This window comes from Saimiri boliviensis, chromosome 2, assembly GCF_048565385.1.
Source record: "Saimiri boliviensis isolate mSaiBol1 chromosome 2, mSaiBol1.pri, whole genome shotgun sequence".
Classification (NCBI taxonomy): domain Eukaryota; kingdom Metazoa; phylum Chordata; class Mammalia; order Primates; family Cebidae; genus Saimiri; species Saimiri boliviensis.
In genome coordinates this window covers 138053145-138080697 of record NC_133450.1, presented here as the reverse complement: position 1 = coordinate 138080697, position 27553 = coordinate 138053145, and the positions used below count along the sequence as shown (strand labels likewise).

General features: G+C 59.2%; 3 protein-coding genes and 1 pseudogene across 5 annotated transcripts; 3 read left to right on the top strand and 1 right to left on the bottom strand.

Moving 5' to 3' along the window:
- Nucleotides 1–1439: 1439 nt before the first annotated feature.
- Nucleotides 1440–5159, top strand: PTGDS (prostaglandin D2 synthase). Its single transcript, XM_003941347.4, has 7 exons — nt 1440–1674; nt 2584–2723; nt 2813–2889; nt 3517–3633; nt 3760–3861; nt 4342–4367; nt 4993–5159. Exons 1-6 carry the CDS (start codon nt 1561–1563, stop codon nt 4365–4367), a joined length of 576 nt encoding a protein of 191 aa, XP_003941396.1. The 5' UTR covers nt 1440–1560; the 3' UTR covers nt 4993–5159.
- A 1103-nt stretch (nt 5160–6262) lies between these two features.
- On the top strand, nt 6263–16095 carry LOC120360675 (uncharacterized; annotated as a pseudogene).
- Nucleotides 16096–23073: 6978 nt separating this feature from the next.
- On the top strand, nt 23074–24628 carry PAXX (PAXX non-homologous end joining factor). 2 transcript variants are annotated; one of them, XM_003941348.4, is made up of 7 exons: nt 23074–23233; nt 23311–23371; nt 23597–23646; nt 23730–23920; nt 24020–24088; nt 24249–24333; nt 24431–24628. In XM_003941348.4, exons 1-7 carry the CDS (start codon nt 23115–23117, stop codon nt 24468–24470), a joined length of 615 nt encoding a protein of 204 aa, XP_003941397.1. In that variant the 5' UTR covers nt 23074–23114; the 3' UTR covers nt 24471–24628. The 2 variants fall into 2 exon arrangements, with proteins under 2 accessions (XP_003941397.1, XP_074250553.1); XM_074394452.1 differs by lacking the exon at nt 23597–23646 and having other exon boundaries at nt 23311–23375; nt 23735–23920.
- A 696-nt stretch (nt 24629–25324) lies between these two features.
- CLIC3 (chloride intracellular channel 3) lies at nt 25325–27278 on the bottom strand. Of its 2 annotated transcripts, none has more exons than XM_003941346.4 (6): nt 27197–27278; nt 26340–26449; nt 26136–26261; nt 25871–25977; nt 25630–25805; nt 25325–25529 (listed from the first exon to the last, which is right to left on the bottom strand). In XM_003941346.4, the coding sequence occupies exons 1-6, from the start codon at nt 27227–27229 to the stop codon at nt 25371–25373; spliced, it is 711 nt and encodes a 236-aa protein (XP_003941395.1). In that variant the 5' UTR covers nt 27230–27278; the 3' UTR covers nt 25325–25370. The 2 variants fall into 2 exon arrangements, with proteins under 2 accessions (XP_003941395.1, XP_010350428.1); XM_010352126.3 differs by having other exon boundaries at nt 25325–25505.
- Between the last annotated feature and the right edge of the window lie 275 nt (nt 27279–27553).

Genomic DNA, 27553 nt, shown 5'->3' with positions numbered 1-27553 from the left:
CCCCAGCCACAACTGTCTTCCTGCCCATCTCTGTCCTGGTGGGAGCCCCCAGCTCTGCAGCTGAGCCAGGCACAGGGGCCATGTCGGGTCCTGGGGTTAGACATCCCCCAAATGTTCCAACAGACCTCCCTCTAAGCCTAGGGCACAGATGGCATCTGAGCTAGCAGGGCACTGCCGCTCTGGGCAGGGGCTGATGGGAGGCCCAGGGGAGGAGGGTTCTGAGGCCTGCCCCGGCCCCTTGCTCTGCTTACCCTCCTTCTCCCTGACTCTCAGGGACCTCCCCACTCCCCAGGACTCACTCCCTCACCTTGGCCTCTGCCTGGGATGCTACCCAGCCGCCCTGACACCAGTGCTGCCCACCAGCTGCTGCTGCTACATTAGCATCTGCCCCAGGCCACCAGGCCCCCAAGTCTGGGCTCCTTGACCCCTGGGCCACTGGGGAGGAGAAGCAGTGCGAGCTCACTCCTAGGGCCCGTGTGCCCCAGCAAGGGGTGGGTCACAGACCTAGGAAGAGGACGGGCTTCAGCCCCCAGTGGTTGGCAGTGGCCCCCCAGACGCCTGCCACCCCACCCTGTCCCAGTCACTCCTGCTCTCACGTATATTTCCCAGCTCCCCACATGGGCCCACCTGCCTACCACGCCTGCTGGGACAGCTCGGTCCACCAGGAGCCTGCCTGCGATGGCCCACGGCAGGGCCCAGCCACGGCCGACAAGCTGGAGGGGCCCAAGGGGCTGGGTGCAGCGCTGGGGTAACGCGACAGGACCAGACTCGGGGTGGGGAGGCCCAGACTTGCGGCGGAGGGGCAGAGTCAGGGTCGGGAGGTTGCTGGGAGAGGGCAGGGCCTCTGGCAAGGGATAGGGCCTGTGCCCAAGCCCAGAGTGCCCAAGCTGCAATGGGTGCCCAGGGGCCACTCTCAGAGCCCCAACAACTGGCCACGGGGAAGCCATGCCCAGCACACCTGGCCCTCAAGCCCCTGTGGGGCAGACCCAGTTTCTCTACCTCGGCCAGAGCTTCTCACCACTTCACTTGCTGGGCGTTTCAGGACCAAACTCTCAGGGTGGAAGCGAGGCTTTGTGTCCCGCTCTGGGGTCGCAGGCCTCGAAAGGTGTCGATGGTAGGGCCTGCAGAATGTGGGTCCTGCCCCACCGTGGGAAGTGGCCAGAGGCCTTGGAGGCAGGCATGGCTGAGGGACACAGCCCCATCCCTATCAGGGCTTCGGGCAGGTGGGTCCTGCGGGCAGGAGGACGTTGCCAGCTCTGTCTCTGGGACAAGTGGGCAGGGGCCTCTGCCTCACCCCCACACCGCCTCAGCTTGAGCCAGGGCACCAGGCCCAGCCTCTTGCATAAGTCCCCTGTGGGGGACCAGGCTGCAGCAGCGCCCAGCCACCCCACCCCACCCCTGCATCACGAGTCTTCAGTGGGCTGTCCTGGGGCCCTGGGTGAGGCCAGGCCTGGCCCATAAATAGGGGTCTCCTCGGTGCTCTCCACTCCTGCTGCACACCTCCCTTGCTCGCCCACACCGCTGGCACCGGGCCTCAGACATCTGCTCTGCTTCCAGAGAATGGCTGCTCAGCACACTCTGTGGATGGGGCTGGTCCTGCTGGGGCTGCTGGGCGGCCTGCAGGCAGCAGCCGAGGCTCAGGTCTCCGTGCAGCCCGACTTCCAGCAGGAAAAGGTGAGGGGCTTCCCTGCGCCATCCCCAAGAGCTACAGGGCCCGGTCGGGGAAGGGCACTTTCCAGCTGGGTCTTCTCCCCGGGGGAGGGAGCGAAGTTCCGCAGTGCCCGGCAGTGCCGGCCAGGGACGGATCCCGGCGCTCAGGAAGGAGGCTGGGCGGCTGCCCGAGGAGGCTGACCACGAGGGGCCCTCCCTGGGCACCGCGTCCCGTCTCCCCGATGGACCAAGCGGACACCGGCCCACACACGCGCCCACGCCATCCAAACACGGCCATCGCCACGGGCACGCGACCCCCAGAGGACACACGAGCGCACGTTCCACACCTGGGCGCCAGGACACGGGTGGGGGGCGGTGGCGCCCGGGGATGGCGCCAAACACGCCGCGCGCGCGGGGGACCCGCCCCGCACAGAAAGCCGGCGACGCGCGCTCTCGCCCGGGAGCTGCTCGGGGACGCGCCGGAGCGCGGGACCTCCGGCCGCGCGCCCCACCAGGGCCGAGGAGACCCCCCAGCGGTCCGCGAAGCGAACCGGGGACCCGCCCACCCCCTGCGGGCACGCGGCGTCCTCTGCCGCCCGCTGAAAGGGCCGGTTGCCCCGCCAGGGCACAGAGTCCGGACCGGGGGCGAAGGGGCCGGAGGTGGCTGGTGCGGGGGGCGATGGGGGGGGGCACTGTCCTCGGAGGGGGCGTGGCCAGACGGGGAGCCGTTGTCAGGGGCGGGGCCCGCTTCCGGGGCGGGGCCGCTAGGGGCGGTCTGTTTGTGGGCAGGGCGAGGGGCGGGGCTTCTTGGGGATTGAACGTGGGGACCCCCCCGGGTGGGAGCTGGGAAGGGGAGGGCAGAGGCGCCCCCGCGGGTCGGCACCAGTGGTCCGGAGGGTCCTGGCCGACGCGGGTGGGGGCCGCTCGCCGCAGTTCCTGGGGCTCTGGTTCAGCGCGGGCCTCGCCTCCAACTCGAGCTGGCTGCGGGAGAAGAAGGCGGCGCTGTCCATGTGCAAGTCGGTGGTGGCCCCGGCCTCGGATGGCGGCCTCAACCTGACCTCCACCTTCCTCAGGTGTGACAGCGGGCAGGTGGGCTTCCGGGACGCAGAGGTCTGGGAACACCCTCGGCCTAGCCCCTGACCCTGAGGTCACCCACCTGCAGGAAAAACCAGTGTGAGACCCGGACCATGCTGCTGCAGCCCGCGGAGTCCCTTGGCTCCTACAGCTACCGGAGTCCCCGTGAGTGGGGCCTCCACCGACCCCCTGGGCCCAGCCTGGGGGTGACACTTGCCGGGCTGACTCTCGGCCAGCCCTCTGCCTCGGAGATCCATGGGGTGGGGGGTGATGGCCGCCCCACCAGGACAGAGAGGCCAAGGCCAGGCCTGGGCGTGACTGCCCATGCACCAGCGTGGGGACAGAGGGATCCTTCCTCCAGGGGGTGGGAACATCTCTGGAGCCCACTAGTGTCTTGCCAGGCCCTGCTCCTGTCCCCTGGAGTTTTCCCCACATATGCAGCCCCCAAGGCTCCTCCACACACCTCCTCCCAGTTCTCCTCCCCAGGACGCAGGGGCTTCCTCACCCCTCCTGGGGAACGGCTCCCTCCGGGAGACCTCTTCACTTCCCAATTCTGGCAGCGAGTTCTGTGGCTGCACCAAGAATCCGGTTTTCTGAGCCTGGCTCTCCCGGACGTCTGGTTTGGGGAGAGAGTTCACAGGCTGTGGAGGCAGGAGCCGGGTGTGGGCTGGAGAGCAGCGGGGTAGGGGAGCATCCCAGGCCGGCCGAGGACTGAGTGCCCACAGCCCACAGGCGCACCCCCTCCCTGAAGCAGAGCTGAGTCCCCAACAGGGCCATCTCTTGGGTTCCCAGACTGGGGCAGCACCTACTCGGTGTCCGTGGTGGAGACTGACTACGACCAGTACGCCCTTCTCTACAGCCAGGGCAGCAAGGGCCCCGGCGAGGACTTTCGCATGGCCACGCTCTACAGTACGTGCCCAGGGGGCTGCCCCGAGGCTGGGGCCAGATGCAGCCTGACCACAGGGGCTCCCCCAGGCTCAGGGAGAGCTCACACTGTCCCCTCCGCTGAGGCCAGCTGTCTCCTCCCTGTCCCAGGCCGAACCCAGACACCCAGGGCTGAGTTCAAGGAGAAATTCACCGCCTTCTGCAAGGCCCAGGACTTCACAGAGGATACCATTGTCTTCCTGCCCAAGACCGGTGAGTTCCTAATCTGATGGGGAGAGGATTAAGGTCAGATTAGAGGCAGGCACTCAGGCGGTTTCCTGACTGCAGGAGGCAGAGGGGAGGAGGCGGCCCCACCCCGCTGCCTGCTGACCTGCTGGAGGCCTGGGCCTGCAGCCCCTTCACGAGGGGCCGCCTCTGTGGGGGACGTGGAGACCAGGCACCCACTCCATACCAGGCCCCAGCAACTCCCAGGATACGGGGCTCCAGCCTGGTGGAGGGTGTAGGATGTTGTGCCCATGGGGGACACAGGTGGACAGCCTGCTCTCAGCAGAGGTGGAGAAAGGCCCTCTCTGTTTCAGGGGGCCAGAGGAGAGGTGGGAGGTGATGGGGGTCTGTGCGGTTTGGGGGTTTATTCAAGACCAGCTCTGCATTCGGCGAGGGACAGGAAGCCCCGTGGGAAAATTGGCCTAAGCCTAGGGTTCTGACGACAGCCCCCTGCTTCTTTCTTGGCAGATAAGTGCATGACGGAACAAGAATAGGTGAGCCAATTCATTCATCCACTCATTCATTCATTCAGCACACATCCAGCCCACCCCCTGTGCAATGGATTAGGGTCCCAGGACAGCCTGGTGCTACAGGACCAGGCAGGAGACACGGGGGCTGCCCACATTGATAGGTGCCCAGGTCTGAGGCTCGGAAGGAAAAGCTGTCCCAGCCACTGGAATAGGGCTGGCCCCTGAGGGCTCACATGGCGGGCTGCAGGTGCGAGACCTCAGGCAGCGAGGGGTGTCTGGCTCCTGGGGTGGAAGGGCACTAGGGTGGGTGAGATGAGATGGGAGGAGACGGGACGGAAGGGAGGGCTGAGGATGCTTCGTGGAGGCCGTGGGAGACCTCAAGGAAGCAGGCTCCACGCGGATTGACCCCCACCCCCAGGAGGGAGGCCTAGGCTGGAGCTGGAATCTGGGCCCTGGGGCTGGGAGGGGTGAAGTCTGTGGACCCTGGGGCACTGGGGATCCGAGCCCCAGGGTCTTGCTCTCTCATCGGGGCTCACGGGAGCCGGGGGCAGAGGAAAGCCCCCATACCCGCAGCTGCTCCATCCAACCGGAGTGGGGGTGGGCTGGGAAGACCGCAGCCTCCATCATGGCCTTCCGCTTGTACCCCCAGCACTCCCCAGGCCTGAAGCTGGGACCCCCGCCAGCCAGGTGACCCCCGCGCTCTGGATGTCTCCGATCTGTTCCTTCCCTGAGACCTTGCCCCGGCTCCCCACCCAAGTGCCCCCGCTCCCTTGGGCTTCATTCTGGCTCTATGCAATAAACTGTGGAAGCAAGTCAGTAGGCTCCTGGCTGTCTGTGCTGGCGTCACCGTCCTGGGCCTGGCCCCGGCCACCTCAACCTCCCGCTCTGTAAATCCCAGCCTGATGTCGACAAAAGAGCAGGCCCTCTAGTGTTTGCTCCCAGTGGGGTCCTGAGTCAGGAGAGCCAGGAGGGGTGGCCCCCACCCACTCCACACGCTCGTGTGACGCTGCCACAGACCCACGTGTCCAGCCACACCCCCTGAGCTGCCACTGCTGCCAGGCCGGTGCTGAGCTGAGGGGTCAGTGACTCATCTCATCCCCTAGGCAGGTGCCCTGCACCCCCAACCCCACCTTCGCCTCCTCAGCAGGAAAGGCCTGAGGCTTGAGGCCCCAGAGGAGCTTTGGACCTGTTGGGTGTCTCGAGGTGTGGGATTGGGCAGAGATAAGGGTTTCAGGGGACAAAAAGGAACATTTGTTTGAAAGATGCTAGAGTGTCTCCACCCCCCACTAGGACAGACTGACGGAGTGGACTGGGGACAGGCCACCCCATGTCCCTCTGGCTCTCTGAGCACGCTCTGCCCTCGGCCTCCAGACCAGAGCCCTGGCACCACTCCCATACCATGCCCGGCTAGTATCCTGCCCAACCCTGCTCTCTCCCACATTCCCACCCTCACTGTGACCTGCCCACCAGGCCCCCCACCAAGGCAGGCCCTGCAGAGGCCCCAAGCATTTGAGCCTCAGAGGTGAGGGTGAGGTTCTAGGTGGCCTTCCAGGAGAAGGGAGCTTGAGGCTGAGCTCTGGGGGATCCCGCATCCCAGGGAGTCGGCAGAAGACCAAAGAGGCAGGGGGGGTGAGCTGCAGGCCCCCACCCCGGAGGCCTGTCAGAACTGCCCTCAGCTGCCAGGCATCCGGCCCCACCCCGGAGGAAAGGCAGGGGTTGGCAGGGGGTGGCGGGGCTTGGGTGGAGGCACCTGGGCCAGAGTGCTGCAGGGTGCAACGTGATCAGAAGCCTATCACGGTGGGTGCAGTCCCAGCCCAGCCGCCCCAGGGCATCTCAGGGGCATAAAGCCTACAGAGGAGACACCCCAGCTCGGCCCTGCTCCCAAGTCCCAAGGAGACACTCAGCCACTTTGCTGCATGATGCTTCGGGCTCTGCTGATCAGCTCCCTCCCTGCCCTGCTCTGGGTGTCCCCAGGCCAGGCCCAGGTCCCCATCCAGGTCAACTTTCATGCCAGCCAGGTGCGCCCAGACCTGGGGCCACATTCTCTAAGCGCAGCACTTTGGTGCTGAACCCCAGGTCCCTGTCCACACCCTCTTTGATCCAGGCTCAGCAGGGCTGGAGGCAGGGGATCCCCCACACACCTGCTCTGTCTGTCTGGAGGGGGCGTGGCTGGAAAAGACTGCAGTCCGCCACCCCAGCTTTTCCGTTACGTGCCTCCCCCGTCATTCCCCAAGGCCAAAAACTGGGACAAGTTGTAGCTGCCTGCACCTCATGTCCCCCCGCCTGACCCCACACAGACTTGTGACCTCGCCACAGCCCCACCCATCTAGCTGTCCCCCAGGCTGCCAGCTGCAGACAGCTGGTGCTGGGCTGGTGGGGGCCATTGTTCCTCTACTGAGGCCCCCCACTCAGTTTTGCATCAGGGTGGATGTGGGCACAGCAGCCCCCGTCCTGGCCAGGAAGCAGCTGTGTCAGGATGGAACGTGGTGGGTAGGACATGGTGGGCTCAGGCCCAGGGCACGGGGCCGCCTCTCAGCCTTCCGTGTGCTCACCCTGTGGTTCCAGGGCACCTGGTACATGGTCGGGGTGGTGTCAGATCACCAGGACTTCCCGGACTCCAAGGACACTATGAAGATGCCCGTGGTCTTAGTGACCCCCTTGGTGAATGGTGACCTGGCCCTCAAGTTTGGACACCCTACGTAAGTGATCCCAGGAGCCCCACATCACACGCAGCCTCAGACAAGGGCCAGCATGAGGCAGATGAAGGTCCAGAGAGACCATGGTGTCTCCAGGACGTGGGGCTCAGACCACGGGTCCTTGAGGGCTCTTCGGGGCCAGTCCCAGACAGCAGCCCCAGGGCTCCAGAGGGATCCAGGCCCTGGAGGAAGCACTGCCTGAGGCCTGGTGTTGAGAAAAGTGTCTGCATGTCTTTGTCTCTGTGTGTACCACTGTATGTGACTGTCTCTGTGTGTGTCTGTTTCTGCATGTGTGCGTGTATATGCGTGTGTGTCTTCTGTGTATATCTGTGTCTGTGTGTCAGTGTATCTGTATCTGTGTATGTGTGCATGCATGTATATGTGTGTCTTCTGTGTATCTCTGTCTTCTGTGTGTGTGTCAGTGTGTCCGTGTATCTGTGTGTGTGTGCATGTCTGTATGTGTCTTCTGTGTATGTCAGTGTGTCTATCTGCGTGTGTATGTGCATGTGTGTATGTGTGTATTCTGTGTATATGAGTGTCTTCTGTGTCAGTGTGTCCGTGTATCTGTGTGTGTGTCAGTCCGTGTGTCTGTGTATGTGTGTCTGTGTGTGTGTGTCATCTGTGTGTATCAGTCCGTGTATCTGTGTGTGTGTGCCTGTGTGTATGTGTCCGTGTGTGCGTCTTCTGTGTGTATCAGTCCGTGTATCTGTGTGTGTGTGCCTGTGTATGTGTCTGTGTGTGTGTCAGTCTGTGTGTCTGTGTGTGTGTGCCTGTGTATATGTGTGTGTGTGTCTTCTGTGTGTATCAGTCCGTGTGTCTGTGTGTGCGCCTGTGTGTATGTGTGTCTTCTGTGTGTATCAGTCCGTGTATCTGTGTGTGTGTCAGTCCGTGTGTCTGTGTATGTGTGTCTGTGTGTCTTCTGTATCAGTCCGTGTATCTGTGTGTGTGTGCCTGTGTATGTGTGTCTGTGTGTGTGTCAGTCCGTGTGTCTGTGTGTGTGTGTCTTCCGTGTGTGTCAGTCCGTGTGTCTGTGTGTGTGTGCCTGTGTGTATATGTATCTTCTGTGTATCCGTGTCTGGAAGGGAGATCTGGATACCTCCATTGTCAACTGTGTCCTCAGCAGGTACTAGATACCAAGCCCACCCCAGCAGGAGTTTCCCACCTCTAAGGTCACTCTGAAGTCCCCATGTTCTCTAAGGATTGTGAGGGTGAATCAGGGACCCTGGGCTCAGGGACAGTGAGGTCGGCTCTGGGCCCGGGTGCTGGGCAGGAGGGGCCCAGGGAGCTGGAGGGCTGGTGCCGGAAAACAGACGTGATCTTCACCAAGGGCGCCGTGGAGGGCAGTTCAGCAGCGCAGGTGCGGTGGGCGGCGGGCAGCTCTGCGGGTGGGGCCTCGGGGCTCTGCGGGCTGCTAGAGGGCACCAGGGCAGGGCCTGGGGGGGCCGCGCTGCGGGGCAGGCGCGCTGGGCCGGGGTCGGGGGTCTCGCCCTTTCAGCCGAGGCCTGTGCGGACGTGGAGGGCCTTCTCCGACCGCCGGCACCTCGCCGGGCGGGACTTGCAGACGCGGAAAGGGGCGGCCTCGGCCTGGAGCCCCCCCAGCCCGCCCCGGCGCGGCCTCCCTCCCGGCCTCCGCCCCTTCCCTTCAGCCCGAGCTCCGGAGCTGCTTCCCGAAGGCGCCCAGAAGATGCCAGCACCCCCGCGGGGAGGGCCAGGCCCGGGGTCGCCCCACGGGCTCCCAGTCGGGGCAGAAGTGCCCGCGGCGGCCCCGGCAGGTCGGGGAGGGGTGGTGGCGGGGCGTCGCCCGGGCCGGTGCTCCGGGAGGGGTTCGCGTCGCGCGGGGCGGGGGATCCGTCCCCGGGAACGGGGCGCGCTGTCCCGGGCTCGCAGACCACCCCAGGCGGAGCCGCGGGCACCGGCCCTCCCGGCGGGGCCTCCACTTTCGGGGAGCGCGGCTGAGGGCGGGGGGCCGGGGGGCCGCTCGTCGGAGGGGCGGAGGCAGGGGACGCCCCAGCCGCCCCCGGGTTTGCGGGAACCGGTCCAGCTGCTCCCGGCGCCCCGCCCCTCCACACCCCGGCCCCCAGCGCAGTCAGCGCCCTGAAAACCCGCGGCGCCTTGTGCTTCCTGGGGGAAGGGAGCGGGGAGAGGGCCCAGGCCGCCCCCACTTTCCCGTCCGGGCAGGCGTTTGGCCCGGGGTTGGGGGGGGACCGAGCCTCGGCTCCGGGACTTTTCTAGCCCCCCGCGGACCCGTAACCCCAGGCTGGGGGCGCGAGGAAGGTGGGCTCGGACCTCGGGGTCCTCCCAGGCAGTGTCCGCGGCTGCCACCCCAAGGTCCCCTCTGCGCCCCACTCCGGGCTCCAGGCCCCGCCCCGCAGGCTGACCCGAGACGGACTAGTCGCCCCCAGCCCTGCCCCGGGTCCTGCCCACGAAGGGCGGACGGCAGGCTCCGGAGTCTCGGGGGGCCGTGGGCTTGTCTTTATTTCTTTGTTTCAAGACGGAGTCTCGCTCTGTCGCCGGGCTGGAGTGCAATGGCGCCGTCTCGGCTCACTGCAGCCTCCCTCCCGGGTTCAAGCGATTCTCCTGCCTCAGCCTCCTGAACAGCTGGGACTATACACAGGCGCCAACACCCCGGCTAATTTTTTGTTTGTTTGTTTGTTTGTTTGTTTTTGTGTAGAGATGGGGTTTCACCATGTTGATCAGGCTGGTCTCGAACTTCTGACCCGGTGATTCGCCTGCCTCGGCCTCCCAAAGTGCTGGGATGACAGGCCTAAGCCACCACGCCTGGCCACAGACAGTGCTGTTTTTTACAGACAAATCTTGAAGAATTTGAAGGAAAATAGCCTTGCCGTAATGTTCTGAGTTAGCAAAATAATAATAATAATACTGGCTGCAAATCTCAACATTTTGATAATTGTTTCATCTGGGTGATGGGTCTAAGGGGCCCAGTATGCTATGGTTTCTGCTTCTCAGATGGCCGCAATTTTGTTTTTTGTTTGTTTGTTTGTTTGTTTGTTTTTGAGACGGAGTCTCGCTCTGTTGCCAGGTGCCAGGCTGAAGTGCAGTGGTGTGATTTCGGCTCACTGCAACCTCCACCTCCTGGGTTCAAGCAATTCTCCTGCCTCAGTCTCCCGAATAGCTGGGACTACAGGTGCGTGCCACCATGACCAGCTAATTTTTGTATTTTAGTAGAGATAGGGTTTCACCATGTTGGCCAGGATGGTCTTGATCTCTTGACCTCGTGATCTGCCCGCCTTGGTCTCCCAAAGTGCTGAGATTACAGGCGTGAGTTACCTCGCCCAACCGTTTTTTTTTTTTTTTTGAGAGGTAGTCTCACTCTGTCACCCAGGCTAGAGTGCAGTGGTGTGATCTTGGCTCTACTGTCTCCAAAAACAAAACAAAACCCCACAAAGCCAGGACCCTGTCTTGCCAGAGTTGCTTTCCCTGACTAGGGCCCCTCTGGTCCAGGAGGTCACAGAGATCAGGAGTCCCCCCATCCCAAGGACCCCAGACAGCCCATGCACACCTGCAGCCGATACCTGGGTGCCCAGGGAGTGCCTCTGATGCTCCTAGGACCTGCTGTGGACACCACAAGGACAGGGTCCTGCCCCATCATGTCCCCAGCCTGAAGGCCTGGCCAGGGGATGTGGAAAGGCCCAGAGAGGCAGCCACACCTTTGTCTGTGACTGTAGGGTTCAGCCCTGCAGGGTTCTGTGAGCCCCTCCTGGCTGGGGCAGAGATGAGCAATGTAGAAATAGAAGACACGAGACGTGGAGACAGAGAAGAGAGAGTTTGGGCCTGGGGTCCACCGCTACCCAGATCGCGGGACCAGCAGTGGCCACAAGTGCCAGGACGCTCTCACTTTCATTGAGTTGCAAATCTGGGGGCAGGGTAGGTAGGGCGTGGTCTTGGTGGCGGAGACTGGGGGCAGGGTAGGTAGCGCGCAGCAGTGAAAGGGTCAGGTCTGTCACAGGTCATTCAGGTAGGGACTCAGGAATTTCTGACACCCGAGGTGAGGTCAGGAGCATAATGCATCCGCACTTTTTTTTTTTTCATCCTCCAGATAATTACTGACCTGCTCTTGTCATTATGTATTAGTTTATTTAACTCAGAATTCTGTACAAACAGAAACATACAGTACGTATTCAATCTGACTCTTTTCACTCGATGTTACATTGATACTCTTCTATATTAGCAAGTATCAATTATCTATTAGTTTTGTTTTTTGCTTTTGTTTTTTTTTTTTTTTTTTGAGACGGAATTTCGCTCTTGTTACCCAGGCTGGAGTGCAATGGCGCGATCTCGGCTCACCGCAGCCTCCGCCTCCTGGGTTCAGGCAATTCTCCTGCCTCAGCCTCCTGAGTAGCTGGGATTACAGGCACGCGCCACCACGCCCAGCTAATTTTTTGTATTTTTTTTTTTTAGTGGAGACGGGGTTTCACCATGTTGACCAGGACGGTCTCAATCTTTTGACCTCGTGATCCACCCGCCTCAGCCTCCCAAAGTGCTGGGATTACAGGCGTGAGCCACCGTGCCCGGCCCCAGGTCTCTTTATAAGTCATTAAGAGCTCGTCTTATGTATCTGGGTGCTCCTGTATCAGGTGCATACATATTTATGATCACTGACTCCTGTTGTTGCATTGATCCTGTTACCATTATGGAATGTCCTTCTTTGTTTCTTTTAGTCTTTGTACTATTAAAGTCTATTTTGTCAGAGAGGAAAGTGACAACTCCTGTTTTTTTTTTTTTGTTTGGTTTTGGGTTTTTTTGTTGTTTGGTGTTTTTTTCTTTTTTTTTGCTCTCCAGTTGATTGGCAAGTCTTCCACCAACCTTTGAGTCTCTGTGCGTCCTTGCTTATGAGATGGATCTGGAAACAGCAAACCAATGGGTTTTGACTTTTCATTTAATTTGCCTGTCTGTGTCTCTGATTGGGGCATTTAATCCATTTAAATTTAGGATTAACATTGATATCTGTGAGTTTAATATTGTCGTTGAATGCTAGCTGGCTATTTTGCCCATTAGTTGATATAGATTCTTCATTATGAAGATACTCTTTACCTTTTGGTAGGTTTTTGGGATGACTGATACTGGTTGTTCCTTTCTGTGTATAGTGCTTCTTTCAGAAGCTCTTGTAAAGCCGGCCTGGTGGTGATGAAATCTCAGAGTGCTTGCTTGTTCACGAAAAATTTTATTTTTCCTTCATTTATGAAGCTTAATTTGGCTGGATATGAGGTTCTGGGTTGAAAATTCTTTTCTTTGAGGATATTGAATATTGACCCCCACTCTCTTCTAGTTTGCAGGGTTTCAGCTGAGAGATCTGCTGTGAGTCTGACAGGCTTCCCTTTATGGATAACCTGACCTTTCTCTCTAGCTGCCCTTAGAATTTTCTCCTTTATTTCAACCCTGGTGAATCTAACGATTATGTGTTTTGGGGTTGCTCTACTTGAGTAATATCTTTGTGGTGTTCTCTGTATTACCTGGAGTTGAGTATTTTCCTGCCTTACTAGGTTAGGAAAGTTTTCCTGAATAATATCCTGAAGAATATTTTCCAGCTTGGATTCATTCTCTTCATGACATTCAGGCACACCTATCAAACGTAAATTAGGTCTTTTCTCATAGTCCCATATTTCTTGGATACTTTGCTTGTTCCTTTTTACTTTATTCTCTAATCTTGTCTTCTCGTTTTATTTCATTAAGTTGGTCTTTGACCTCTGATATCCTTTCTTCTGCTTGATCAATTTGACGGTTAAAACCTGTGCATACTTTGCAGAGTTCTCGTATTGTATTCTTCAGTTCCATTAATTCACTTATATTCCTATCTAGATTGTCTACGCTTGTTAGGATTTCCGCAAACCTTTTTATAAGCTTCTCAGTTTTTTACATTGAGCTAGAACATGCTCTTTTAACTCACAGAAGTTTCTTATCATCCACCTTCTGAAGCCTAAATCTGTTAATGGAACACACTCGTTCTCCATCAGGCCTTGTTCTGTTGCTGATGAGGAACTGTGATCCCCTGTAGAGGGAGAGGTGTTCTGATTTTGGGTATTCTCAGCCTTTTTAGGCTGGCTTCTTCCCTTCATTATAAATTTATCCATCTGTCATCTTTGTAATTACCGACTTTCAAATTAGGTCTCTGCGTGGACGTCCAATCTGTCGATTCCCAGCGCCGGAATCTGAGCAACTCACTGCACCGGCTAAAACAGCGGCGTTGAGATTCTTGCTGCTTTTCTGCCCGGGAATCTCCGGTCTGGCTCCCCTCTTGAGTCCCATTTTCAAGCAGCTGAATAGGCGACTCTGCCTTCCTGGAGCTCCAAATGTCGACCAAAAGGGGACCCAGTCCCGTTTACTCTGTACCAAGAACCGCTGTGCCAGGGCGCTGGCAAAACCGCCACGCCGGCCACAAGAGTCGCGCTGGTGACCCGTGGGGCTCCTCCGCTGGGAATCTCCTGGTCCGTGAGCAACAAAAATTCGTCTGAAAGTGTGGCGTCCTCTCGTTCTCTGCGCTTTCACCGGGTGCTACAATCCCGAGCTGCTAGTGATCAGGCGTCTTGGATCTCTCCCTTTTTTCATAGTTACCAAGGAAGAACTACAACATGAAGATTGATATTACTGTGACCGCTTCTCTTTTCTAAGACAGAAGGGTCCAGGTGCAGAAGCGGAGCATGAGAGTGGACATGCAGCGTGACCGCTGAAGCACAGCCTCACACAGGGACAGTTAACCCCTGGATGCCTGTGGGTGTCCCTGACAGCCGTCAGGCCTTACCACAGGGCCTTGGAGGAGCGGAGTTTTCTAACGTCTCCGGGGAAGGGGACGTCTCAGTCATGTTGGACGTCTCCTCCCCTAGCTGGCTAAACAGTGGGCGCTCTCCCAGCGCTGGCACTGCCTCACGGCCGAGGTGCCCTCCAGCAGCCCTTATGCGGGCGGGTCAGAGGGCTTAGAGCATCCTGCCTTAGTGTCATTCATTTCACAGTGTCACCCCAGGTTCACACTTCCGACCTGAGAGGCATTAGTAAGAGAATTAAGATCACCTGTGATTAACCAAGATCACATGCGAATAACTAATAACGATTACAGTTATATTTCTAGTTACTTTCTTCTTTGTTATTTATGTGGAAATAGGCTAAGGCCTTTTGCTCCTGCCCCGGCACTTATGGGGTCTCCCCCAACGTGTGACCTGCACAGCGGACCCTCTGACATTTTCTCCCCATGCTTCGGCAAGGCACACTCTTCCCCCTGAGGGGGCATCTGCAGAGACACTGTCTGAGCTCTAACTACCATTCGGTCAGTCTGGTGGTTGTCATTCAGCTTCTGTGTGGACCCAGAGGAAGAGGTGGCAGGTGCCCCTGTGGTGGCCGCAGCAGCATTTAAGCCAGGCAGGTGGGCAGGCTCACTCTCCTGAAGGCTGGGTCGGGCACCCCTGCATCCCCCAGGAGATTCCCAGCCGGGAAATGCACGTGGCCCTCCACAACCTCAGGGATGTCCTTTCCTTCCTTCTAGGTGGGGCAGCCCCTGGGGGTGGCTGTGGGTCCGGCTGTGGTCAGCCCCCAACCCCTGGCAGTTCGGCCCTGGACGCCCATCGCACCCTCGCCTCCCACACTCAGCCTGTCCCCCACCCAGAAGCCCAGGGTCTATCCACTGGATGTGTCCAAGCAGGCTTGGCACCCCACAGGGGGTCCCGTCACACTAAGTCTTGATGGTGGCCAGCAAGGGCTTCTCTTTTAGGCTCTCCTCTGCCCCACCGTCCACACCCCCTCCCTCCATCCTGCTGCCAGCCCCATGCGTGTCTCAGGGCCTTTGCCCAGGTCAGCCCTGCCCGGACCGCCCAGAGCCCAGAGCCACTCAGGCGCCCACTCTTGTCTCTGAAGTCGTGCTCAAATACCTCCCTTGGATTTTGACCTCTGCCACCTGAGGCTGGCCGGCCCCTGCTCTCCTGGAGCTTGCATCGATACCTGTTGCTCCTCATTTTGGCCCAGCTTCCAGGAGCTCTATGCCTTGGGTGCCAGGACAGCCCGTTCCTTTCCCTGCCTTGTTCTGCCTCCATCCCCACTGCTACCCAAAGCACAGAGACCAGCCGTGGCTCCGAGTGCCTGCCTGGGGCCTTTGCAGTCCCTCTTCTGTTTGTGAAGGCCCACCAACCTTGTGTCTCATATACTGTATTAATGTATCCTGCATTTAAAGAAAATTGCTCGCCAGGCGCAGTGGCTCACGCCTGTAATCCCAGCACTTTGGGAGGCCGAGGAGGGTGGATCACGAGGTCAAGAGATCGAGACCATCCTGGTCAACATGGTCTCTACTAAAAATACAAAAAATTAGCTGGGCATAGTGGCGCGTGCCTGTAATCCCAGCTACTCAGGAGGCTGAGGCAGGAGAATTGCCTGAACCCAGGAGGCGGAGGTTGCGGTGAGCCGAGATCGTGCCATTGCACTCCAGCCTGGGTAACAAGAGTGAAACTCCGTCTCAAAAAAAAAAAAAGAAAAAAGAAAAAAAAAAGAAAGAAAATTGCTCTCAAGGCCGGGCACGGTGGCTCATGTCTGTAAGCCCAATACCTCGAGAGACCGAGGCGGGAGAATCACCTGAGTTCCAGACCAGCCTGACCACCATGGAGAAACCCCATCTGTACTAAAAATGCAAAATTAGCCTGTAATCCCAGCTACCCGGGAGGCTGAGGCAGGAGAGTCACTTGAGCCAGGAGGGGAAGGTTGCAGCCTAGGTAACAAGAGCAAAACGCTGTCTAAAGAAAGAAAAAAGAAAATTGCTCTCCAAGAGAGAGCTGAGGTGCTGCAGGCTGGTTGGCAAGTTACATTTTCCAGGCCTTCATGAAATTTCTTTTTTCAGATGGAGTCTCCCTCTGTCACCCAGGCTGGAGTGCAATGGTGTGATCTCTGCTGACTGCAGCCTCCGCCTCCTGGGTTCAAGCAATTCTCTTGCCTCAGCCTCCAGAGTAGCTGGGATTACAGTTGCCTGCCACCAGGCCCAGCTAATTTTTGTATTTTTAGTAGAGACAGGGTTTCTCCATGTTGGCCAGGCTGGTCTTGAACTCCTGACCTCAGATGATCCGCCCACCTCGGCCTCCCAAAGTGCTGGGATTACAGGCGTGAGCCACTGCACCCAGCCAAGACCATTTAAATGAAAGTTTTGGCCGGGCACGGTGGCTCATGCCTGTAATCTAAGCACTTTGGAGGCCAAGGCGGGCGGATCACCTAAAGTCGGGAGTTCAAGACCATCCTGACCAACATGGTGAAACCTCGTCTTTATAACAAAAATAAATTAAATAAAATAATAAGGCCGGGCGCGGTGGCTCAAGCCTGTAATCCCAGCACTTTGGGAGGCCGAGGCAGGTGGATCACGAGGTCAAGAGATCGAGACCATCCTGGTCAACATGGTGAAACCCCGTCTCTACTAATGGTGCAAAAAATTAGCTGAGCATGGTGGTGCATGCCTGTAATCCCAGCTACTCTGGAGGCTGAGGCAGGAGAATTGCCTGAACCCAGGACACGGAGGTTGCGGTGAGCCAAGATCGTGCCATTGCACTCCAGCCTGGGTAACAAGGGCGAAACTCTGTCTCAAAAAAAAAAAAATAAAAATAAATAATAATAATAATAATAAATGAAGATTTTGCGGTTTTCTTGTCATGTGTTGGAATTAATGTTTGTTTCCAGTCTTATATTAGTTCCTATGGCTGCCAGAAATTATCACACACCTGTAGCTTAAAATGTGCATTTATTCTCTGGCAGTTTTTGAAGTCAGAGTCCAAAATCAGTTTAATAGGGTCAAGGTATCAGCGGGCTGTGCTCCCTCCGACGGCTCTAGGAGCGAATGCTTCCTCGCCTCTTCTGGCTGCTGCTGCTGCTGCTGCTTTTTCAGACAGTCTTGCTCTGATGTCCAGGCCAGAGTATTATGGCACAATCAGCTCATGAAGCCCTCAACTCCCAGGCTCAATCAATCCTCCTGCCTCAGCCTCCTAAGTAGCTGGGACTACAGGCATACATCACTATGCCTGGCTATTTTTTTTTTTTTTTTTTTAGAGACGAATCTTGCTGTCTTGCCCAGGCTGGCCTTGAACTCCTGATCTCAAGCAATCCTCGCACTCTGACCCTCTAAAGCACTGGGATTACCGGCATGAGCCTCCGGGTCTGGTGTCTTTTAGCTTCTGATAACGGCCTGTGATCCTCAGTTTGTGCAGCATCACTCTAGTTTCCCCTCCATGCCACACTTCCCCCTCTGTGCCACACTTCCCCCTCTGTGCCACACTTCCTCCTCTGTGCCACACTTCCCCCTCTGTGCCACACTTCCCCCTCCATGCCATACTTCCCCCTCCATGCCACACTTCCCCCTCTGTGCCACACTTCCTCCTCTGTGCCACACTTCACCTTCTGTGCCACACTTCCCCCTCCGTGCCACACTGCCTTCTTTTCTGTGTCAAGGCTTCCTCTGCCTCAATTTTGTAGGACCACTTGAGACGGCACTGAGGGCCTCCCTGGGTAATCCAGAATAATCGCCCCATCTCAAGGGCACGTCTGCCAAGATGCCTTTCTTTCCTTTCCCTTTTTTTGGCGGGGGTAAGGATCTCACTGTTGCCCAGGCTGGAGTGCAGTGCGCAGCCTTCTCCGTACAAGATTAACATTCACAGGTCCCAGAGGTTAGGGCCTGATACCCAGAGCCTGCTACAGCCAGCATCAGAGTTCATCTGACAAAGGAGGGGCCCTGCAGTCCTCTCCGAACCTGCCCCTCCCCAGTCATCTTGGGGACGAATCTCTCCCGGTTCCACTCTCCCCAAGTGCGGGGCCATGCTTGACTGTTCCTTGCCCCCCTCTCCACCTCCGCTCCCAGCCCCTGGTCCACGCCTCCCGCACCTCCGCAGCCCCATCCTCTCTTGTCACAGCACAGAACTCAGACTTTACACACAAGTCTGCAGGGTCCAGCCCTGCAGGGTCCCGTGAGTCCCTCCCTGCTGGTGTGGAGACGAGAAACTGCAGAAATAAAAGACACAAGACACCGAGAAAGAGAAAAGAGTTTGGGCCCAGGGCCCACTGCTACCCAAAGCACAGAGACCAGCCGTGGCTCCGAGTGCCTGGACTCTCTGACTTTTACTGAGCACAAAGCAGGGGGCAGGGCAGGTGGGGTGAGGTAACGGTGGTCAGTGACAGGGTCAGGTAAGTCACGTGTCCTGGAGGCAGGGGGCCCAAGACTATGAAGAAGCCAAGGCGAGGAGAAAACCTGAGGCGTCAGCACTTTCTTCATACTTGTCAAGAAATAGCAAGGTCACTAAGGTCTGTGTCACTGTTACTAATTCTCATCTTCTAAGGAAAAGAGGAACCAGGTGCAGAAGCAGAACTTGAAAGTAGCCATGGTCAAAAAATAAATAAATAAATAAAAAATAAAAATAAAAAAGCCGGGCGCGGTGGCTCAAGCCTGTAATCCCAGCACTTTGGGAGGCCGAGGCGGGTGGATCACGAGGTTGAGAGATCGAGACCATCCTGGTCAACACGGTGAAACCCCGTCTCTACTAAAAATACAGAAAACTAGCTGGGCGTGGTGGTGCGTGCCTGTAATCCCAGCTACTTAGGAGGCTGAGGCAGGAGAATTGCCTGAGCCCAGGAGGCAGAGGTTGCGGTGAGCCGAGATCACGCCATTGCACTCCAGCCTGGCTAACAAGAGCAAAACTCCATCTCAAAAAATAAATAAATAAATAAAAAGAAAGTAGCCATGGAGCGTGGCTGCCGAAGCACAGCATCACACAGAGACAGGTCCCTGGATGTCTGTGGGCCTCCCTGACAGCCGCCGGGCCTGCCACAAGAGCTTCTAAGAGCGGAGCTTTCTCCTCACTCCCCCGAGGACGGAGATGTCTCGCCATCTTGGACGTCTCCTTCCCTAGCTGGCTAAACAGCGGGTGCTTTCCCAGCGCTGACACTGTCACACAGCCGAGGCGTCCTCCAGCAGCCCTTACGCGGCGGGACAGAGGGCTTAGAGCATCTCGCCTCAGGGTCACCTCTTTCCCGATGCCACCTCAGTCCCATGCTTCTTGACTTGAGGCTTATTAGTAGATTAAAGATCATATGAATATATATGTATACATTTCTGATTACATGTGAATAGCTATGTGATTATTTTGTGATTATATATAGGAATAACTCTGTGACTGTATCTCTAGTTCTATGTTTATATGAGAACATGCTGAGGCCTCAGACACTTGCCTCAGCTCTTGCTTCCCCCCAGCATAAGTCAGATGAACCACTTCCCCTTCACCCCTGCCTAGCCCTCCGACAGCACCACTCCCCATTCATTCATTCATTCACAATGTTTATTCTCTGTCCGTAAGTGCCAGGCATTGTGTAAGCACTGAAGAGACATATACACTGGCAGGTAAAACACACAGGAACCCCTGCCGTCCTGGACCTCCTGGGATAATGGATGGAGCAGGTAAATAAGTGTGCCGGCCACTTACTACAGAGGGACACGTGTCCCCAAATGCAGCCGCTTACCCAGCAGGCGTCTGTTATCTCCCAGTGTCAGCAGGGCAGGACTCTGGGCCTCTGGCACCAAGTTTCAGGAGGTTGTGGTCAAGTTGCCGGCCAAAGATGTGGTCTCATGGGAGGGCTCAGCTGGGGCGTTGCTCCCTTGCTGGCCATGGGGATCCTCTTAGACTGCCTCATGTCATGCCCAGCAATTCAAGAGCCATTCTCTCCTATTTGTCATTGAGTCCAGCCCACGGGGAGGGGAGTGCAGAGAGGTCTAAACCCTGGAGGAGAGAATGGGGGCTGGCTGCCAGAATAGAGCAAACCGAAGTGTCCTTTCTACGGTGAGAAGTGTGAACAATAAGAGCACGAAGGAGGGAGGGAGGTGAGCGCTGGGCAGCTCAGCGCAGCAGCGGGAAGGGCTTGCTGAAGTGACTTTTTTTTTTTTTTTTTTTTAGGAGACGGAGTCTCGCTATGTTGTCCAGGCTGGAGGGCAGTGGCTATTCACAGGCGTGATCCCACTACTGAGCAGCATGGGAGTTTTGACCTGCTCCGTTTCCGACCTGGGCCAGTTCACCCCTCCTTAGGCAACCTGGTGGTCCCCCGCTCCCAGGAGGTCACCATATTGATGCCGAACTTAGTGCAGACACCCGGTCGGCATAGCGCACTGCAGCCCAGAACTCCTGAGCTCAAACGATCCTCCCACCCCAGCCTCCCGAGTAGCTGGGACTACAGGTCCGCGCCACTGCGCCTGGCTGAAGTGACTTCCAAGTGAAGACCCGAAGGAAGTGTGTGAGTCTGGGAGAAGGGTGTGCTGGGCAGAAGCAGCAGCACATGCAGAGGCCGGGGCAGGAGCCAGGACTGGGAGTGAACGGGGAGGCAGCCTTGCTGTGGGAGCGCTCAGATACGGTAGCAGAGCTAACCCCACTGGCCCTCCCCCTGGCACCAGGCTGCCAACCCAACCTTCTTGCCAAGCCTTGAGCAGAACTGTTGTTTATGCGGCCAGCCTCCTGCCTGGGATCTCCCTGTCCTGGGGGTGCCACCCTCCTCCTGCTGCCCACACAGCACGTGCTGCAGCGTCTCCTGGCGTTTGGCCCTGCATGAGAGTGTGGTGTCTATTGCCAGTCTCTCCTATGGGACCCTGCAAGCTCCAGGGAATCAGAGACCTCGTCTGTTGGTCAGTGTCCAGGCTTAGGACAACAGGTGCCCAGGAGGGACTGTGTGGGGGGGGGAACCCCGCAGGAGCCAGGTGAGGGTCTGAGGCCTCAGTCTGCTCTCATAGGGGCTGTGTGTGGGGACCCCACAGGAGCCAGGCGAGGGTCTGAGGCCTCAGTCTGCTCTTATAGGGGCTGTGTGTGGGGACCCCGCAGGAGCCAGGCAAGGGTCTGAGGCCTCAGTCTGCTCTCATAGAGGCTGTGTGGGGGACCCCGCAGGAGCCAGGCGAAGGTCTGAGGCCTCAGTCTGCTCTCATAGGGGCTGTGTGGGGACCCCGCAGGAGCCCGTCGAGGGTCTGAGGCCTCAGTCTGCTCTCAGAGGGGCTGTGTGTGTGGGACCCCGGAGGAGCCAGGCGAGGGTCTGAGGCCTCAGTCTGCTCTCATGTAAGTATCGAATTAGAAAAGAATTAGAGATATAATTACATATCATAAATATATACATACATACAGTCATATAATCTTTAATCTTACTACTAAGTCTCAGGTCAAGAAGTGTGGGACTGAGGTGGCATCGGGAAAGAAGTGACCCTGAGGCAAGATGCTCTAAGCCCTCTGTCCCGCCGCGTAAGGGCTGCTGGAGGACGCCTCGGCTGTGTGACAGTGTCAGCGCTGGGAAAGCGCCCGCTGTTTAGCCAGCTAGGGAAGGAGACGTCCAAGATGGCGAGACATCTCCGTCCTCGGGGGAGTGAGGAGAAAAACTCCGCTCTTAGAAGCTCTTGTGGCAGGCCCGGCGGCTGTCAGGGAGGCCCACAGACATCCAGGGACCTGTCTCTGTGTGACGCTGTGCTTCGGCGGCCACGCTCCATGGCTACTTTCAAGTTCTGCTTCTGAACCTGGTTCCTCTCTTTCTTAAAAGATAAGAATTAGTAACAGTAACATAAACCCTAGTGACCTTGTTATTTCTTGACAAGTATGAAAAAAGTGCTGACGCCTCAAGTTTTCTCCTTGCCTCGGCTCCTTGAAAATCCTGAGCCCATCTGCAAGATACGTGACTTACCTGACCCTGTCACTGACCACCGTTACCTCACCCCATCTGCCCTGCTCCCTGCTTTGTGCTCAGTAAAAGTCAGAGCGTCCAGGCACTCAGGGCCACGGCTGTCCACGCTTTGGTTGGCAGTGGGCCCTGGGCCCAAACTCTCTTTTCTCTATCTCTGTGTCTGTGTGTTTTATTTTCTCAGTTTCTCGTCTCCACACCAGCAGGGAGGGGCTCACAGGACCCCATGGGGTTGGATCCTACAGCTCTGGAGTAATACCATTCGCAGAAGCCTTCTTCCCGGGGGATCGTTCTGTACTGCGACTTCTTATTTATTTATTTATTTATTTATTTTTTTGAGAGGGAGTCTCACTGTCGCCCAGGCTGGAGTGCAGCGGCGCGATCTCAGCTCACTGCAACCTCTAAGGCTGAGCTACTCTGCCTCAGCCTCCCGAGTATCTGGGATTACAGGCGCCTGCTACCGCGCCCGGCTAATTTTTGTATTTTTAGTAGAGACGGGGTTTCGCCGTGTTGGCCAAGCTGGTCGCGAACTCCTGAGCCCAGGTGATCCGCCCCCCTCGGCCTCCCACAGGGCTGGGGTTCCAGGCGTGAGCCCCCGCCCTGCCTACTGTCTTTTTGTGCTTTTTTTTTTTGTTTTTGTTTTTTGAGATGAAGTCTTGCATAGGCTGGAATGCAGTGGTGCAATCTTGGCTCACTGCAACCTCCACCTCCCCAGCTCAAGCGATTCTCCTTCCTCAGCATCCTGAGTAGCTGGGATTACAGGCATACGTCGCCTGTAATCTGGCTAATTTTTGTATTTTTAGTAGAGACAGGGTTTCATCATGTTCGCCAGACTGGCCTCGAACTCCTGACTTCAAGTGATCTGCCTACCTCAGCCTCTCAAAGTGTTAGGAATCTTCGCGTTTGTACGTGAAGACGCTGGGAGGGCGGGCCTCCAGGATGTGCCTGCCGCGCCACGGAGGGAACCCCGACTCGGGTGGACTTGGAGCCGGTGGGCGGGGATGGGGGCGAGGTTCGAGCGGCGCTGCGCGCGGGCGCGGGGGCCAGAGCCGGGGATCGCACCGTGGCGCCCAGGCCCGGCGAGGCCAGGGCTAGGGGCAGGGCCTCTGCAGCCCTGACTCGGGGCGCCCCGCTCCGGCCCGCCCGGGGCACTAAACCCGCCTCTAGTCGCCAGAAGCCGGCGTGGGCACGGGAAGGGGCACAGCCCGGGACCTTTAATTCCGCTCCGCCCCCAGCCCCGCCTCCGTCCGCAGAAGCCACGCCCCCAGCCAGACTCCGCCCCGCGCAAGCTCCCTAAGCCCCGCGACGGGCCCACGCCGGGCTCCGTAGCCGTTCTTCTGCGCAGGCGCCCTGAGCCCGCAGCCCCGCCCCCTCGGCGCTATGCCCCGCCCCTCCGGGTTCGCGCTCGCCGGCCGCCATGGAGGCGCTGTCACCCCCTCTCTGCACGCTGCCGCCGGGCCCCGGGCCGCCCCGCTTCGTGTGCTACTGCGAAGGGGAGGGAAGCGGAGAGGGAGACCGCGGCGGCTTCAACCTTTAGTGAGTGGGGGTCCGCGGGGAAGTGGGGGTGCGGGCAGCTCTGCGGGCGGCCCCGCCTGACAACCCCTCCCCCTCAGCGTGACCGACGCCGCGGAGCTTTGGAGCACCCACTTCACGCCGGACAGCCTGGCGGCCCTCGTGGGTAACTGGGTGCCCGGGCGGGTCTGGGAACCGCCACGCCCCTCCCTGCAGTCCCGGTCGTCTGTGGGGTGACCGACCTCTGAGATTCCTGCGCTCCCTGTAGCTCCTCCAGTCGTTACATTCGCCAGGGGTCCCAAGTGGAGCTGGGGTCGGGCAGGTTTCGGGTGCTCCCAGTGAGTCTCGGGTCCCAGGTACCCGGTGACAAGCCCCTGTGTTCTCTAGAAAGCCCGTTTTGGCCTGAGTGCGGCTGAGGACATCACGCCCCGGTTCAGGTGAGACCCAAGCAGGGAGGGAGGGTGAGTGCTTGGCGAGCAGGAGGGTCTGGCCACAGCCCTCAGCAGCTCTCCTCTCCCAGGGCAGCCTGTGAGCAGCAAGCTGTGGCTCTGACCCTGCAGGAGGACAGAGCATCCCTGACCCTTTCAGGGGGGCCCTCGCCATTGGCCTTTGACCTCTCCAAGGTACCAGGCCCAGAGGCAGCCCCCAGGCTGCAGGCACTGACACTGGACCTGGCACAATGTGTGTGCAGCCTGCAGCGGCGCCTGGCAGGTAGGGTTGGGAGTGGGCACCTCATACTTTCACGAGGCTCCCCTGCTGTTGCCCCCACTCCTGGCACTGAGCAGGGCTCCCACGGGCTTTCTTCTCCAGCTGCAGAAGAGACAGCTGCCAGCCCCAGGAAGAGCTCCCGGCCTGCAGCGCCTCAGCTCTTCTTACCAGGTAAGGCATGTCCTCCTGTGACTCAAGTAGGGCTGAGCTCTTGTCTCTGGAACTGGTTTCCCTGAACAAGCCTCACGCTCCAGAGTCTCTGTTTCTTTGGAGAAGGTTGTGGCTGGGATGCTATCAGCTTCAGGAGCTGCCCCCATCCCGTTTCTCCCAGACCCAGATCCCCAGAGAGGTGGCCCAGGACCTGGAGTCAAGAGGCGGTGTCCAGGGGAGTCTCTCATCAACCCCGGCTTCAAGAGGTACCCGCCCACCAGCCTCCCACACTGAGGGTCCAACGCTGGACCCACCCCTTTCTCTACACCATCGTGCCATAGTGACACCCCTCTTCCCTCCCAGTAAGAAACCAGCCGGCGGCGTGGACTTTGATGATGCCTGAATGTGCAGCACCAAGTGAGGCCCTGCGGGGTGCCCGCCTGTGAGGGGAGAGGCCCCCATCAGAGACCCCACGGCCGCCTCCACCTGCCCATCCTGGGCCAGGACTAAGGTGGCTCCTCAAGCTCCTTCCCCATCAAATAAATGGCTCCTTTGGCTGGAGGCTCTGGTGGGGCTCTGGTTCCTGGCATTGGCCTGGGAAGGGAGCAGGGAAGGCCCCTGGGCCTGCACTCTGGGTGTGGGGCCACAGCATGTTAACAGATGCAGCAACATCTCAGCTCCCTGGAGACTTCCTTGCTGGGCTGGAGGGAGGTGGGCTTTCTCAGACCTGTCCAGCTATCCCAGACCTACCAGCCCAGGAGCTGAGAGGGGCCCAGCCAGGTGGGGCCAGGGTCCCCAGGGCTTAGAACTCTGTTCCCACCCTCCAAGGCTGCACCCAGGCAAGGCAGAGCCCCGTAGGAGACGCCCACAGAACGCCCACGGAACGTCCTGTGCAGATCCCAGACCTCCAAGATGCTATGAAAGTGGCCCTGTGGGGAGGGGAGCGCCTGCCCCTGGGACAGGATTGAGGAATGTAGCCAGCCCCCATCCACCTGGGGCACCCCGCCCCACCCCGGCCTGACTGGTTTGGGAGCCCAATCCGGTCCTGGTGATCCCTGAGGCCACCTGTTGAAGGAGACCTGGAGTCTGTGCACTTAGTGTGGGGGATGAGACCCGCCCGATCCTGGCTCTCCGGCCCCTGTGGTTCTGGGCTATTCAGCCGAGCGTCCCACCAAAGGGTTTGGGGATGGGAAGCACCCCCAACTGGGGGCAGTGATCACGGGGCCTCTGGCCCCTCAGATGACAGGACACGCTCACTTCGGACAGAGACGCCTTTATCAGGCGGCAGGGGCGGGGCAGGGCGCTAGCGGGGGTGCACGGCGGGCCGGTAGGCGGCCAGTATCTCGGCGCTGTGCGGACACGTGTACTTGAACTCCTTCTCCTGCAGCGCGCTGTCCAGGTAGCGGCGGACTCCGCGCAGCTCCGCGGGGATGGGCGCCTGGCGGAAGTGCGCGCACACGGTCTGCGGGCGGGCGGGCGTGGGGGTGGGGCGCGGTCAGGACCTGCCGTTCCCAGCGCCCCGGGCCCCCTGGCGCTCGTCCTCCCCCGACTCCCGCGCTCACATCGACGATGTTCAGCTTGGGCAGCAGGCTGCAGTCCGCCAACGTGAGCCGGTCGCCGTCCAGGAAGCGGCGGCGGGACTCGCGCAGCTGCGGCTCCAGCGCCAGCTCGTGCTCCAGGGGCGCGCGCAGGTAGCTGTCCAGCCTGGCGAGGGCGCGCAGCAGCTGCTGGTACAGGGCTGGGGGCGGCGGCGCAGTGAGGATCCCGCCTGGGCACCCAGCCCCCTGACCTCGCCTCACTCACCTTCGTCCTGCGCCGGCACCGGGTTCTTGATGAACACGGAGAATTTGTGGAAAATGTCATTGCCGGCGGTGTTGGCCTCCCGGTACCGAGGCGCCAGGCTGGGGAAGCTGCGGGGATGGGGGGTGAGAGACGCCATCAGACTGGCCGCAGCTGTGTCCCGGCCCCACAGTACTCCAAAGCGCTTTCCTGGGCTCTGTCCTGGGCGCGGCCTCCCTGGGTCCTCCCCCGTAGTCCCCCCACCCTGCTCGGTCTCTCGGTCTCTCACTCGGGCGGCCCCAGCGTCTCCTCCAGAAAGTCCTCGATCTGCAGTGTGTCTGTCTTGGCCTCGCTGTCACAGAGCAGGATGGGCAGCTGCGAGCCTGGGGCGAAGTCCTTCAGCACGTCTGGGGACCTGTGGGCAGCAGCGGGTGGGAGGAGGCTGGCCCACTGGTGTGTGAGGCCAGGCAGGCGTCCCCAGGGTGGGCCTCACCTGCGCGTGTCCACAGTGGTGAGAGTGAAGGGTACGCCCTTGAGGAGCAGGACCATGAAGAGCCGCTGGCAGGAGGGGCAATGACCCACGCTTTCCCCATCCTCACTGGCCTGGGTGGGTGAAGCAGGGGTCAGGGCTGGGAGCAGACCCAGGCATCCTGCCACCAGGCTGGGTGGGACCCGCCTCCCACTGCCAGCGGGACTGGAGGGACGCCAGGGCTCCAGCTTGGTCGATGTGACTTCCAAGTGCCCAGTGAGAGCCCTTGACTGGGTCCCCAGGACATGGGGAGGGGCACAGAGCTGCTGGGAGCTTGGAGGCCTGGGGCAGGCCTGGCCCCTGGAATCTTATCAGAGCCTGGGCAGAGGCCAGGCCCCTGGGCTCAGGCCCTAAAAGCTGGTTACAGGGGTGGGGTGGGCCCCACAAGCTGTTTTCTGAGTGATTCACCCACCAGACTGGGCACTGTGGCTGGCAGCTCATCAGCCCTCGCCCTGGTCCCTGATGTGAGAGCTGAGGGGGCTGCCTGGCCCAGCACCCCGCATCCTGGAACACCCACCTACAGCTCCTGGCAGGCTCCACCACTGGCAGCCTGGTTGGCACCTCCCCACCAAAGGGCTCTCCCAGGAGACTGGGCTGGGAACAGGACCAAGGCCACTGGACCCCTCTCTGGGTGACTCTCTGGGTCCTTATTCCCCTGGCTGTCCCACTTTACTCAGCCTCTGTAGGGCTGAGTCCCCTTAGCCACCCACAGGAAGGGGCTCGGACATCACTGGGGAGGCCCACCCCCAGCCTGTCCCAGAAAGCAAAACCCAGAAGAGCACCCGCTCCCAGACACCCTCCCTGCAGCTCGATTTGCCCACCTTGACGAACAGCTGGAGCTTGGTCTCTGCCATGGTGGGAGCTGCCGCGGTCAGGCGCGGGTGGGGACCTGGGGAGCTTTTTAAGTCTCTCTGTGAGCCCCGCCCTCCCTGGCCTAGGGGCCCGCCCTGTGGAGCCACCTAGGCGGGCAGATGAAGCTGCCCAGGGTTCAGAGCCGGCTGCCTGAGCAACGCCAGCCCAACCCTGGGGTGTCTGAGCCTGAGGATGTGACCTTGGGGGGAATGATATGGGGGGCTGCCCTGGACCTGAGGCTGGAACACACCCAGAGGTCCGCCCACCTGGTGCTGAGTGTGCTGGGAGCCGGCATGATGGGTGGAAACCAGCGGGCGGGGCATGGG

Bases quoted from the DNA above. Each gene is read 5' to 3' on its own strand.
- PAXX (XM_003941348.4), top strand. From the start codon at position 23,115: ATGGAGGCGCTGTCACCCCCTCTCTGCACGCTGCCGCCGGGCCCCGGG. The intron at 23,372-23,596 runs GTGGGTAACTGG...TGTGTTCTCTAG, and splicing joins CGGACAGCCTGGCGGCCCTC to AAAGCCCGTTTTGGCCTGAG. The intron at 24,334-24,430 runs GTACCCGCCCAC...CTTCCCTCCCAG, and splicing joins ATCAACCCCGGCTTCAAGAG to TAAGAAACCAGCCGGCGGCG.
- CLIC3 (XM_003941346.4), bottom strand. From the start codon at position 27,229: ATGGCAGAGACCAAGCTCCAGCTGTTCGTCAAG. The intron at 25,978-26,135 runs GTGAGAGACCGA...CCATCCCCGCAG, and splicing joins GAGACGCTGGGGCCGCCCGA to CTTCCCCAGCCTGGCGCCTC. The intron at 25,530-25,629 runs GTGAGCGCGGGA...GCCCGCCCGCAG, and splicing joins CCAAGCTGAACATCGTCGAT to ACCGTGTGCGCGCACTTCCG.
- PTGDS (XM_003941347.4), top strand. From the start codon at position 1,561: ATGGCTGCTCAGCACACTCTGTGGATGGGGCTGGTCCTGCTGGGGCTG. The intron at 2,890-3,516 runs GTGAGTGGGGCC...TTGGGTTCCCAG, and splicing joins CTACAGCTACCGGAGTCCCC to ACTGGGGCAGCACCTACTCG. The intron at 3,862-4,341 runs GTGAGTTCCTAA...CTTTCTTGGCAG, and splicing joins TGTCTTCCTGCCCAAGACCG to ATAAGTGCATGACGGAACAA.